The sequence below is a fragment of the Convolutriloba macropyga genome, chromosome 6 (assembly GCF_964194025.1).
Source record: "Convolutriloba macropyga chromosome 6, txConMacr16.3, whole genome shotgun sequence".
Lineage (NCBI taxonomy): Eukaryota > Metazoa > Xenacoelomorpha > Acoela > Convolutidae > Convolutriloba > Convolutriloba macropyga.
This window is the reverse complement of record NC_134473.1, coordinates 12,066,430-12,080,465: the sequence shown is the minus strand read 5'-3', so window position 1 is coordinate 12,080,465 and position 14,036 is coordinate 12,066,430. Positions and strand designations below refer to the sequence as shown.

The 14,036-nt window shown below is 37.2% G+C and overlaps 1 protein-coding gene across 1 annotated transcript in view; it reads right to left on the bottom strand.

Annotated features, from left to right (window-relative positions):
• The window catches only part of LOC142341232 (uncharacterized), a 15,903-nt gene extending 15,404 nt beyond the window's left edge, over positions 1 to 499 (bottom strand). The window contains exon 1 of the mRNA XM_075392151.1: positions 389 to 499. Within this exon, the coding sequence (XP_075248266.1) occupies positions 389 to 499 (111 nt within the window). The remainder of the gene's footprint in view (positions 1 to 388) is intronic.
• Positions 500 to 14,036: the final 13,537 nt, after the last annotated feature.

Here is a 14,036-nt window from a genome sequence, read left to right as displayed (position 1 = left end):
AACAGTGACATTTCGGTGGGCCATGATTTTTGTTTACAGCAAATAGCAGTTTCAAACTATATTGATCTGAAATACAACACATGTTTCAACAGTAGGTGAAAAACAGTCTGATGGAGGATCTAAAAGACGCGAACAAATTGATTGTACTAGTGGAATTGTTTCGGACTACTGGTGAACCTGTTGGTGCATGGACGAACCCAATTTATAAGACAGCTGGCTAGTATTGGACCAACTGAAGACTCCGTGGCGGCAATCATGGAGACTCCAGGTGTCGGACTTGAGCTTCAATGAAATGTTCAAAGAGACCAAGGCTGTGGGGGGGGGGGTGGGAACTAAACTGGGTAGGGGGAACTACGATATATCCGGTAGGTTAAACGTGGCTGGGTACCTGCCTGGGTACCATGCACTTTGTCTGGGTATCCGCCTGGATACCATGCAATTTGGCTGGGTACCTGCCTGGGTACCACCATGCCTGGGTACCACCATGCCTGGGTACCATGCAATGCCAAATGTGAAACTTCACCCGAAGTTCAATTCAATTTCAATGCATTTCTCACCCCTCCTCTCTCTCTCTCACCCCCCCTCTCCTCTCTCTATCCGGGTTTTATGCGAACCCGTGGATTACTTTATCCCAAATCCTTTGTTATTATTATTATTACCCCCCCTCCTATCCACCTTCTTTCTCTCCCCCCCCCCACCCATTAGTTGTTACTAGTTGCCTTTCTCACCCCCCCCCCCCTTTACTTCTCTCTCTATCCCCCCCCCCCTCCTATCCACCTTCTTTCTCTCCCCCCCCATTAGTTGTTACTAGTTGCCTTTAGTCTGTATTTGTTTACAGGACGCTTCCTCATGCGTTCCCCGTGATCTTCTTACCCGGATGTGTGTGCTCACAGACGCGGCCCTTCGGCTGCTTGACCTCCTGAAACCACCCGCAGCCGCTGGAGGACTGCTGGAGAAGAGTGTGAATTGTTCGGCGTCTCACAACAGTGAACTGAGAGGACTGAGCGAGGTGGTGGGGGAGGGGGGGGGGGAGGGTAACATTGGGACATTGGGGGGGGGGATAATATTGGGACATTGGGGGGGGGGGGGGTAACATTATGTGCGAACTCCAGGTAATTTGCAAAATTTAATATTTACTTTATTGAACTTATTTGTAATTCGGGTTTACTATTCGGATAGAAAATTTTCATAATCCGCTATTCCGTCGAGTATAATCAATAATTGGCACAATTCGCGGCAAACCAAACCGCACTCGAGCACCGCTAAGATTAATTCGCACACTTAATTTTGCCCGTTAATTGCGTTAATAGAAAACGTACTAATTTCTTTTCTTAGTTGCATAAAACGCCGACTATAAATGAAACCTGCGTGAAATTAACCTCCATTGACCTTAAAACAATATTTATCAAAACGTTATTCATAGTTTTGTTAATTCTTAATTTGTTTATTTACTGCTTTAATCCCCCTCGCAAAGCGCCAAACAAACGCGACTAAATCAATGCAGCAACATTTTGATTGCATTCTAAACAATTCACACCGCAGTTCCCCCATTGCTTTTTCCTGTTGTTCCAATTTACTTTTCACGCATTTTTCTCTTTCTTCACCGCTTGTTCACACACGCATGCATGCATGCATGTAGCGAGAAAAAACAACTGGAAAAGACAAATTTGATGAACTTCTTTGTTCCATTCTCTCGCTTTTCCTGGACTGAGTTAAAAATAAAATGTAACAAAAGAGGAGAGAAGGAAAAATTTTCTCTGGTCATTTTATTCAGAGCATAAAAAGCTTTAAACTTCCATAAAAATATCTATTTAGCATTTATTTATCCCAGCGACCTGGTTCTTGTTATTAAGCAACTTTTATGTTTTTACTTTCCCCAATTCTTATCTTGAAGCTTTTCTCTGCTTTTCTACTTTCCTTTCTTGCAACTGGCTTTGATGAATAGCCGAGTTGATGTGAATTGTTACCCGGACCTGGGTCCCATAGTATGTCAGTCCTGAACCATGGTATTCCAATTGTATATCGTCGGCCCAGTACTGTATCCATTCTCGTTAGGCTAAAAACTATAAGACATACAAAATTCCATTACAATCTGAAATAACCATAAAAATCTGCAATTTCGGTCCAAATTTGGCAGTTTCCTGGTTCCCGGCGTGTATCTTCTGGTTTCGGCGTGTTTTTACTGGTTTTGGCGGGTTTTTTGCTAATCTTAATACGTTACTTGCAACGTTTTAAGATTATAAGGCATCATCATGCTCAAAAAGTGCATCGCCCAAAATTTCAAACTTTTTTTCGAAATTTTCACAACTTTCTATGATTTTGCTATGAACATCATGGGAGTCAAAACCAGGATGTACAGTCTATTTTCAGAAAAAAAAAGTATCTATGCGAATAGACTGCACATAATGAGGTAGCAATATACTCTTAGGATACACTGATACAGTCTTGGGCCGACGATATACAATTGGAATACCATGGTTCAGGACTGACATACTATGGGACCCAGGTCCGGGTAGTTCAAATAAAGCGCGTAGATATTTGCTACAAAGAGCATGAGCTGTTTTAAATCATGCTACACAGAAAGTGAGCAGTGTATGGATCATTCTACACAAAAATTGATCCGTGTACAAACCATGCTACACAGAAAGGGAGCGGTGTATGAATCAAACTACCCATAAAGTGAGTAGTGTATAAGTCATGTAACACAAATAGTGAGTAGGTTTTTAGTCTATTAAATCATAATAGACAGAATGATAAATGCCTTGATCAGAACACTTGCATGTAGAGAATCCATAATGAAAAAATCATCATCAATTGCTGGGTCTAGCTGGCACTAGTCTCCCGGTAGGCAACACATTGTATGAACAATTCAAAAGTCAGTGCGTTTTTCATCTTGTAGCAGCTGATAAATTAGCATAAGTTTAAGTACTATGATTTTGGTGTTGTATTCTAATGGTAATTTGCACAGTTGAACAAAATTAAGTTTAGTTCTATTGAGTTTCCAAAGTCTATACTAGGTTTTTCAGATCAAAGTTTGTAGTATTTTACCCGGGTCAAGTTGTCACCGCCACTCAACTCAAAATTACGTAAGATAAGCGGTGAATGCGGAAAGTTTTGTAAGATAAGCGGTGCATGTGATGAAGTTACATAAATCAGCTGGTGAATGCGGTGAAAAAAACTTTTATCACCTGGTAGCGGTGAACTTATATAAATTCACCGCTGATTTTAGCAGTGAATTTACATAAAATCACCACTTTGAAAAATTTGTCTAAATTAGCTAAGATAAGCGGTGCATGCGATGAAATTACATGACTCAGGCGGTGACTGCAATGAAAAAAACCTTTTTTGCCCGGTGGTGGTGAACTTACATAATTTCACCGCTGAATTTAGCGGTGAAATTACATAAATTCACCGCTCTGAAAAAAATTGTCCAAATTATGTACTATAAGCGGTGAATGCAATGAATTTATTTAAATTCACCGCTTAACTTAGTAGTGAACTTAAATAAACTCACCGCTTAGAAAAAAGTGTTAAAAATGTGTGAAAACAGAAGTGACTGTGGTGAAATTACATAAATTCACCGCTTAACTTAGTGGTAAAATTACATATATTCTCCGCTAAGGGACCGAATTCGTCTGGAGTGTTTTTTTTCGTATTTTGTTTTAAGAATGCAACCCCTTTATTCGCATACTGTTCAATGCTGCTCAAAGTTGACGGTAGATGTATTACAGAGCGAACATTTTTGAACAAAAAAAAGTTTTCTTTTAAATTACGCAACCCAATTGTTTTCAAGTTTCTTCAAGTTTCAAACAGTGGCACACGTTTTCACATCGGGGTAAAGCGTTTATAAATCCTGACGAAAACGGAGAACAAAAAAATTTTGCGATATAAAACTTCAAAACTGCAGAGTCGTCGATTGCGAAGTGTTTTCTCTCAGGAAGTTTTTTTAATTTTTTTTTAATTTTACAGTTTGCCGTAAATTGAAAAGCTATCCCAGTGTTACTATATTTTAGAGCTACGCTTTAGTGAAACTTTCCTTAAGTTTTCTTAAACTTTATTTGTGCCGGAAACAAATTTCCTGTGTTCTAAAGATGTATAAATTTCTTTAATCCGTTCCCACGCAGTAGAACATAACATAATAACCGATAAAAACCGGAAAGTAACATAACCGACAAACGATGATCGAATTGCACCCGGGCCGAGGTGTCCACCCCTAATACACCGTTATTAAGCGAGATTAGGGTGTAAAGCGTTTTCCACTCTTAAATAGCAGGGAAAAGAGTGTAAGAGTGTAATTTTTAGAAAATTACACTCTGTTTACACTCTTTACACTCTTCATTCCACTCTTTTTACACTCTTAAAAATTACACTCTTTTGTTCAATTTTTAGTGGGGAAAAGAGTGAAAAGTGTAATTTTGAAGTGATTACACTCTTAGAAATACACCGCTATTTTTAATAAATTACACTCTTAGAAATACACTACAATTACACTGTTTTGTCCACTTATTTCCTTCTTTTCAACGGGTTTAAATCTTATCCAGGCTCCGCACGGAAAAAAATTACAGAAATTTGTGCTGCAAAAATAAAAATTTGATCTACGTCTTCAACCCAGAATGAAGAGGAGGAGGATACAGATGACAATGAAGCCTTTTTTTGTTAGTTTTTTTGGTTTGGCTTATTTTTGTTCTTCTTTCTGCAGTAGAAGAGACTTTTGCAGGTTAATGGCATGTAGTTAGAACGGCTCTGTCAGTTGTTAGCCCATTTTGTTCCCGTGATAACGTATCCAATGAATTTATGTAGAAGTAAATGCTCATATTTTGATTTGTTCACAAAATTTTAATGAACCGTCGAATTTGGTGAAGAAAATGTCGAACTTCATGAAAAACGTCTGTTAATAACTTTTTGAGGAAGACGATTTAGAAAGTCTATAATAGCTCATTTTGTTGCCGTGTTAACGTACTTTATGAGTTTGTGTAGAACTAAATGCCAATATTTTGATTTGTTCACAAAATTTTAAAGAACCGTCGAATAAGGTGAAGAAGAAGTCGAACTTCATGAAAAACGTCTGTTAATAACTTTTTGAAGAGGACGATTTAGAAAGTCTATAATAGCTCATTTTGTTGCCGTGTTAACGTACTTTTTGAGTTTGTGTAGAAGTAAATGCCAATATTTTGATTTGTTCACAAAATTTTAAAGAACCGTCGAATTAGGTGAAGAAAAAGTCGAACTTCATGAAAAACGTCTGTTAATAACTTTTTGAGGAAGACGATTTAGAAAGTCTATAATAGCTCATTTTATTGCCGTGTTAACATACTTTATGAGTTTGTGTAGAAGTAAATGCCAATATTTTGATTTGTTCACAAAATTTTAAAGAACCGTCGAATAAGGTGAAGAAAAAGTCGAACTTCATGAAAACCGTCTGTTATTAACTTTTTGAGGAAGACGATTTAGGAAGTCTATAATAGCTCATTTTGTTGCCGTGTTAACGCACTCTATGAGTTGGTGTAGAAGTAAATGCCAATATTTTGATTTGTTCACAAAATTTTAAAGAACCGTCGAATTAGGTGAAGAAAAAGTCGAACTTCATGAAAACCGTCTGTTATTAACTTTTTGAGGAAGACGATTTAGAAAGTCTATAATAGCTCATTTTGTTGCCGTGTTAACGTACTTTTTGAGTTTGTGTAGAAGTAAATGCCAATATTTTGATTTGTTCACAAAATTTTAAAGAACCGTCGAATTAGGTGAAGAAAAAGTCGAACTTCATGAAAAACGTCTGTTAATAACTTTTTGAGGAAGACGATTTAGAAAGTCTATAATAGCTCATTTTATTGCCGTGTTAACATACTTTATGAGTTTGTGTAGAAGTAAATGCCAATATTTTGATTTGTTCACAAAATTTTAAAGAACCGTCGAATTAGGTGAAGAAAAAGTCGAACTTCATTAAAACCGTCTGTTATTAACTTTTTGAGGAAGACGATTTAGAAAGTCTATAATAGCTCATTTTGTTGCCGTGTTAACGTACTCTATGAGTTTGTGTAGAAGTAAGTGCCAATATTTTGATTTGTTCACAAAATTTTAAAGAACCGTCGAATTAGGTGAAGAAAAAGTCGAACTTCATGAAAAACGTCTGTTAATAACTTTTTGAACAAGACGAGTTTGAAAGTCTATGTTCGCTTTTAGCCCATTTTGTTGCCGTGATAACGTACAAAATCAATTTGTGTAGAATTAAATGCCCACATGTTGATTTGTTCACAAAATATTAATTAATCATCGAATTAGTTGGAGAAAATGTCGAACTTCATGAAAAACGTCTTCTAATAACGTTTTGAAAAAGACGAATTAGAAGATCTATGTTAGCCCATTTTGTTGCACTGGTAACGTACTTCATGAGTTTGTGTACAAGCAATTGCCTAAATTTTGATTTTTTCACAAAATTTTAATGAACCGTATAATTAACTGAAGAAATAGTCGAACTTCATGAAAAACGTCTGTTAATAACTTTTTGAGGAAGACGATTTAGAAAGTCTATAATAGCTCATTTTGTTGCCCTGTTAACGTACTTTATGATTTTGTGCAGAACTAAATGCCAATATTTTGATTTGTTCACAAAATTTTAAAAAAACCGTCGAATAAGGTGAAGAAGAAGTCGAACTTCATGAAAAACGTCTGTTAATAACTTTTTGAAGAGGACGATTTAGAAAGTCTATAATAGCTCATTTTGTTGCCGTGTTAACGTACTTTTTGAGTTTGTGTAGAAGTAAATGCCAATATTTTGATTTGTTCACAAAATTTTAAAGAACCGTCGAATTAGGTGAAGAAAAAGTCGAACTTCATGAAAAACGTCTGTTAATAACTTTTTGAGGAAGACGATTTAGAAAGTCTATAATAGCTCATTTTGTTGCCCTGTTAACGTACTTTATGAGTTTGTGTAGAACTAAATGCCAATATTTTGATTTGTTCACAAAATTTTAAAGAACCGTCGAATAAGGTGAAGAAAAAGTCGAACTTCATGAAAAACGTCTGTTAATAACTTTTTGAAGAAGACGATTTAGAAGGTCTATAATAGCTCATTTTGTTGCCCTGTTAGTGTACTTTCAGAATATATATAGATCTTTTTTCCACTTTGTTTATTTGATTTCAAAATTTTCAATAATTAGCGATTTAGGGGCCAAAAATTTGACAATTTTGAGTTACCTTGACTAAATTTCCCACTTTGTCAAGACAAAACATACAAGTTTTTGGTATCATGGTAAACTAGATTTCACGCTTCCAACAACCATGTTATTATCTTTTTAAAGTATTGCCAAACAAGAGAATGCGAGAGCAATGTAGAGACCGAAATCAGGGTCGATTTTCGCAAAATTTTCGAATTTTCAAAGTTGTTTAGTTTAATAACTTTTTTGTTACCCGACGTATTTGAAAGTATATTATATCATTTTCTTGCCCATTTAATCCTCTTTACGAATGTATATTGGTTGAAAAGCTTCGGCTTATTTTCATTGCCTTATTTTCCAATTTTCCAAACTTTGCTGAAAAAAGGCAAAATTTAGCCAAATTGTCAAAAATTGAGTTTTTATTCCTTTACTTTTTTAACTTTTTTTAACGCCAGGTTGATGCCCCAGTTCATGCTGATTCCAAAACATATTCATTTTTTAAATTTGGTTCAGTAGTTTTCGAGATATAAGCCTTTTTCGGACGCATACCAGGCCCATGGGTCCCAACCTCCAGCCCCCCCCCCAACTGCAAACCTTTTTTTAAATGTGTTCCCGTTCGATGTTTGAAATCCCGTTTACTTAGTTAGATTCTATATGAATCCAGCTTTCCAATGATATACTTTTTAAATTTCAAGTTTTGAAATGCTCACTTCATAGTTGTTCACCATAAAGCAGGATATGAAAATTTCGTTTGGTGTGTTGCCTCACAGGTAACGTGACATGCTAATTGTGAGTCAACACTGGTGGAGACGGCATCACCTGCATCCGCTCACTGAACTGCCATGAATAGAGCATTTGAAATTGCGCAATGTATACGAAAGTTCCAAAAGCTCAGACAGTAAGCCGGAATTAATTTCATTAGTTCCAATAGGTCGTTGTACGATTTGGACGGATGTGTTGGACGGGCGTGTTGGACGGATGTGTTGCGATGGCGGCACAGGGTCGCGATGGCGGCACGGTCGCGATGGCGGCACAGGGTCGCGATGGCGGCACAGGGGCCTGGCGCGGCCCATCGCTCCGTTTCGATGGGACCCATACAATAGTTATATCGTTGGAAAGCTCTCGTCAAGGCGAACTCGATAGGCTATATGCCAGTACCCAATACGCGCTTAATACTATATCTGTACTATTATACTATTGGTGGTTTGCTGCTGCTGTGTTATTGAGCTTTGTAAATATTTGTTTCGCTTTCAGTTGAAATGGATCGCAGTCGACTGGGTAACCTCCATGGGAACAACAACTCAGCCCCGCCTAAGAAAAGGCTAAAACCGCTGTTTGCTAACCATCAACAGCACGGACGGCTTGTGAAGGACAACATCGACGGCACCACAACTGAATTTATTTATAATAATTTTGTTGATGAAGAAGAGGTCCATACCGCGATAGTCGGCGATTCTATCTTCGACAGCATATGTGTTCAGAACTGTGTTGCCTATTCCTTATCGGGGGGGAAAGTTAATCAGTTTTTTGTGTTGCTGGATACCTTGGCCGTCTACAGAAATGTTATCCTGGCTGTAGGTGGTAACAATCTGGCTGCGCGCAATGGACCGGGCGAAGATCCAACTGATGTATTGGAGAAAATACGGGCCTTATACAGTGCCATCAGAAATTTGGCGAACCGTCCAAGAGTGATCGTGTGCACTGTACTGAAGCGAAACTGCACTCACTTTAACATCCAACGTTTCAACGCGCAACTAAGCCAGTCAAACTTGCCTTTTTTCAAGCTGCACAAAGAAGTGCACAAAGCGAGGTCTTTTTTACCTGACGGCGTCCATCTAAACGAGAAGGGTAGAAAGGAGCTTGCTTGCGCAATCAACAAAGCCGTGCGAGAAAATCAATTGAATTAGCTTAAATTTGATTGCTTTCTTTGACTACTTGTACCTTTGTTTTTTTATTACTTTGATTTATTTGTACTATTGCAATTTGATTGCTTTCTTTGACTATTTGTACTTGCACTATTGCAATTTGATTCAATTTACATTTGACCGATTTTGACAAAAAAATTGATTACATTAGTAGTAGTAGGTGCTAGGTGTATTAGGCGACACACAAGTTAGAAGACACGCCAATTAGCTGGCAGCTTTCATCAAGACGACGTGAAAATGACCAAAATCGGAACTGTATAATTAAAGTTGTGTTATTAGAAGCGTCGACTTAATTACGTTCGGCCGTCATAATTTGTTCGGTTGTGATAGATTCATATCAAGTCCCACGAGCCACGGAGGCATGGCTATGTTAGCTAGCAGTAATAGCCTATTAATGTTTGTTTCACAACTAAAGAGTGCTACATTTACCGCTTAATGCGCGGGTAATTATCGTGAATTGCGGTGTTCGAGTTGTTATATTTGCTCAAGTGTCGGCTAAAAGGTGTGTCGTCTAATTTGTATGTCGGCCAATTGACCGGCCACGGTAGTAGTAATAGTAGTAGTAGAAAATTAAAATTGACGAACGTTAGCGGGTGTTTCTGCCCGCTTCGAATTTCCACTAAGCGGATTTTTTCCGCTTCGACCTTTATTGTAAAATTTCAATAAAATTAAAATTTACGAACGTTAGCGGGTGTTTCTGCCCGCTTCGAACTTCCGCTAGGCGGATCTTCCGCTTCGACCGTTATTGTAAAATTTCCATAAAATTAAAATTGACGAACGTTAGCGGGTGTTTCTGCCCGCTTCGAATTTCGACTAAGCGGATTTTTTCCGCTTCGACCGTTATTGTAAAATTTCAATAAAGTTGAAATTGACAAACGTTAGCGGGTGTTTCTGCCCGCTTCGAATTTCCACTGAGCGGATCTTTTCCGCTTCGACCGTTATTGTAAAATTTCAAAATTAAAATTGACGAACGTTAGCGGGTGTTTCTGCCCGCTTCGAATTTCCACTAAGCGGATCTTTTCCGCTTCGACCGTTATTGTAAAATTTCAATAAAATTAAAATTGACGAAAGTTAGCGGGTGTTTCTGTCCGCTTCCAATTTTTAGACCTATAACTTAAGATGAAGTAGAAATTAGCAGTTATAATTAGTTGAAATTAGAATACCCATAACTTCTTGAAGATTGATGGCGATGGTGGATTTAGGCGTGAATATACTGCGGTAGGACACGAGGTGAAAGTTTTTTTGAGCTGTCATCTTTTATTACATGTTGTGCTTTTTAAGAAACCTTTTAGAAATTTTTATAATTTTTTTTCTATTCGATATAAACTTTTTTGGAACTCAAAAATGTTTTCAGTTGAACGACTGATATGCTGCAACAAACAAAAATTGTGTTCAGACAGAATTTTCTGGGTTTGGAAAGTGGTACTGCGATTGAAACCAGGTTTCTTGAAAGTCCTTTGTCTGAAATTGAGCAACTGTGGCAAGAAATAAAACAGCTACGTGAAAAAATAGATGGCTTAAGGCAACGAGTAGAAGACCTAGAAGTTGAGTATATTGAGTTCTCGGAAAGCAATGAGGAGTCCAGCTACACGACAACTGCTTCCATATCAAGTGCTGAAAATATGGAGCCGATGAATGGATTTTATTAATTTTTGTTTCCTCAAATGTGCAGTGTGAAACTTTCGTAGTGTTACTTTGTTTGACTTTGTTTTTCTTATTCTCAGAGCTTGATCTTTTTGATAATGATAGTCGCAAAGCAATTCATGAAGCAATTCATGAGTTTGATTGAAATTGTTAGTAATTGTGCATGAAGTTGATGTTTTTTGTCTTTTCGCTTTCTTCGTTGGATTGCAATTGACTCTCAATTAAATGAATGTTGACTCGAACGTCTTTGACAATTTTCTCCGTTATTTTTTAAATTTCTGGATTGATCTGTTTTTACTGACCTAACGATTTCAGAAATGCCAATGAAAATCGAGTTTGTTTTCCTGACAGCAGGTTGTCAGGTGTTAAAAATTGGGTTATTTGATGGGCGTTGGCTCAAGAGCTTTCAAATAAATGATCGATTGAAATTAGAGATTGATGGAAAAACTAATCTGTTGATCGATGGTGATGAAATTGAATGCGTGTTGTTAAAACACGGGCCTCCTGCGGCAATGCAAGTTGAATTCGAGCGATACCAAGAAATTTATGGGGCTTTCGCACAACAGTTTGAAAACCCAGTAAGTGGTACCCCACCTACAGGTGCAAAGTGGACCCTCAGCCAAGGTGGGACACCGACTACAAGGCTAGCAACTGCAAGTCCAAGGGTTTTGGTTAGAGCTCCTCTTTTTTCTCTCTGTGAAAGAGTTATCGCAATAAATATAAAACATTTGCTGTCTAAGAAGTCAATAAAAGATAAACATTGTAATTTTTTGCGAGAAATTTAAGCAGATAAAATATCATAGCGAGTGACTACTGCAATCGTTAAGCTACGATCCGAAAATTTGGTTGATTCGTTATCAGTTCTTTGGTTTTGTCAGTTAAAAACATTCTTGTTTAGAAATGCGCTAATCATGAAAGATTGCTGGAAGTTCTTAATGAGGACAAAAAACTCATCGCAGAGGTTATACAAGCATATGAGAAGACGGTTTTGTCCTGCAACAGAAAGCTGGAGAGCGAGCTCCAGAAATTGAAAACCATTGTAAGATCTTGCCTCAGTAATACAAAAGTTTTGACCAATTTTTTGGTAGAAGTGGTTTCTAGCAAGTTTTTATAAAGTTTGCTCAATTTTTGCGCTCAGACTTTTCTGTCAAGAAATGTTTATTTTGCCAAGTTTTGGATAGATTCCAAACTATCTGTATTTAGAAAGATCTCAAGAAAGTTGATGCAGACAATGACACAGAAGAGGCAGGTATAGCTATACCAAGTTTTTATGAGGAAGTTGATTTGGATAATTTCCCAACAACTTCAAATCCGGAAGAACTGGGAAGAAATCTGCGAACAGCATTATGGGGCGAGAAGGGTCTACAGAGGGATATCATATCCCCAACCCGAGAAAGCGAAGTGCGGAAGCCTGCTTCTCCCAAGAGAACAAAAATCTTTAAAGGTATAATGATCAAAAACTAAGTTGTCAAAAACTGGGTTTCAAGAATAAGTTGTCGGAAGTTCAAACTGATTTTCTCAAATGATTTTTTTCTGTTTTCGTTTTTGAAGTTTTTTGTAACCATTTTTTATGATTGATTTTCCTAAAAAGCTTAGCTTAGGTGTGTTTTCCTCTGCTTAAGGCCTTGTACAGAGACAGTTTCCACCTCGTCTTTGGCCAGATGCGTACAATGAAGCTCGTTTGGCTGCCAACAGAGCTGGCATGGATTCACTTCGATACAAGAAACGAAAATCTGATCCTTTTTGGGTGAATCAAATGAGGGAAAAGGCAGAGGCCAAGAAAAAGCGACAGGGAAAGAAACTCCCCGAGACTTCTCAAAGTTGTGTAGATTTGAGCGAATCCGAGACCGAAAGCAATGAGTTTCCATCCAATAATCAGGAGTAGCAATTGTTGCGAGTGATTTTTGAAATTTGAAAAATTGTAATTGAATCAGACGTTAAACACGGTAAATTTGAGTTCCTATATGTAAGTGTTGTCTTTTGCGGAAGCACGCAAAAGTGTTACAGATGAGAATTTGTGCTACTTTAGTTTTAATTTGTCTTCTTAAAGGTGCTATTTCTCGAATTGGAAGTTTTGGATGAAATCAACTCATTTAAGTTGTTGAAAATCAAATCACTTGTTTTTCAAATGATTTAACACAAGAACAATTTTATGCAAGAAATACTAATTGCAGATTCGCAGAAAAAACATAGAAGTAATTTCGCTCTAGCTAGTTTGAAAGTTTTAAGATAGTTAAGAATGAAGAAAATTGAATTGTAATCAAGATTAGGAACCGTTTGTAGTGATTTTAGAATCGGCTGTTTTTCTTTAGTTCTGTTTTGAAATAAATTGTAATTGAGTCAGACGTTTAACACGAGGTTGATTTGGGTTCCTATATCCTATACGTAAGTGTTGTCTTTTGCAGAAGTACGCCTAAGTGTTACAGATGAGAATTTATGCTAGTTAGTTTCAGTTTGTCTTCTTAAAGGTGCTATTTTTTGTATTGGAAATTTTGGATGAAATCAACTCATTTAGGTTGTTGAAAATCAAGTCTTTTTTTTTTCAAATAATTTAACACAAGAACAATTTAATGTAAGAAATTCTAATTGCAGATTCGCACACAACATAGAAATAGTTTCGCTCTACTTTGTCTGCAAATTTTTAGATCGTTGAAAATGAAAAAAGACAACTTGAGATCTGAACCAGCGAAAAGCCATAACCTATCCGACTCTGAGGCTGAAAGAGAGGATAGTATAAAGGATAGCATTTTGAGGGACAACTTAGCATGGCTTTTTGTGAAAGACAATTTGATTCTTATTACTTACAGCAGCACCAAGTGGCCTAAGAAAATAAAACCCTCAGAAATGTTGAGTTTAATTGAAGGAGAGAGTTACAACCTGCAATTTAAAGACCAATCTGTTTCTTGTCGTTTGTTGTCTAAAGGCAATCATAAAAAAGTAGAGGAAGCGATGAAGAGTTTTCAAGCAGAACTAGACGGTGGCAAAAGTCCTTCAGAATTGCGCAAAAAAGTTCTAGCTGCACCGAAGGCTCCTGTAGTTGATGATGTCAACTTTTTGAGTCGTTCCCGCGCTCCAGTTATGAGCAGCAGAGAAGTCTGCCTAGGACAATCAACTGAGCGGAAATCAAAAAAGGCTAAAGTCGAAAAGTTAACGCAGCCAGCCGTTCTCCAGGGCAGCCAGAACAAGAACATGGTAAAAATTAAAGGTTTTCAATAATTTTAATCACAAACCAGATCATATGGTTCCAGTTGTTTCTAAATCAAAATCAGTCGCCAAATTAAATAAACATTTATGCATACATACATACTTCCAT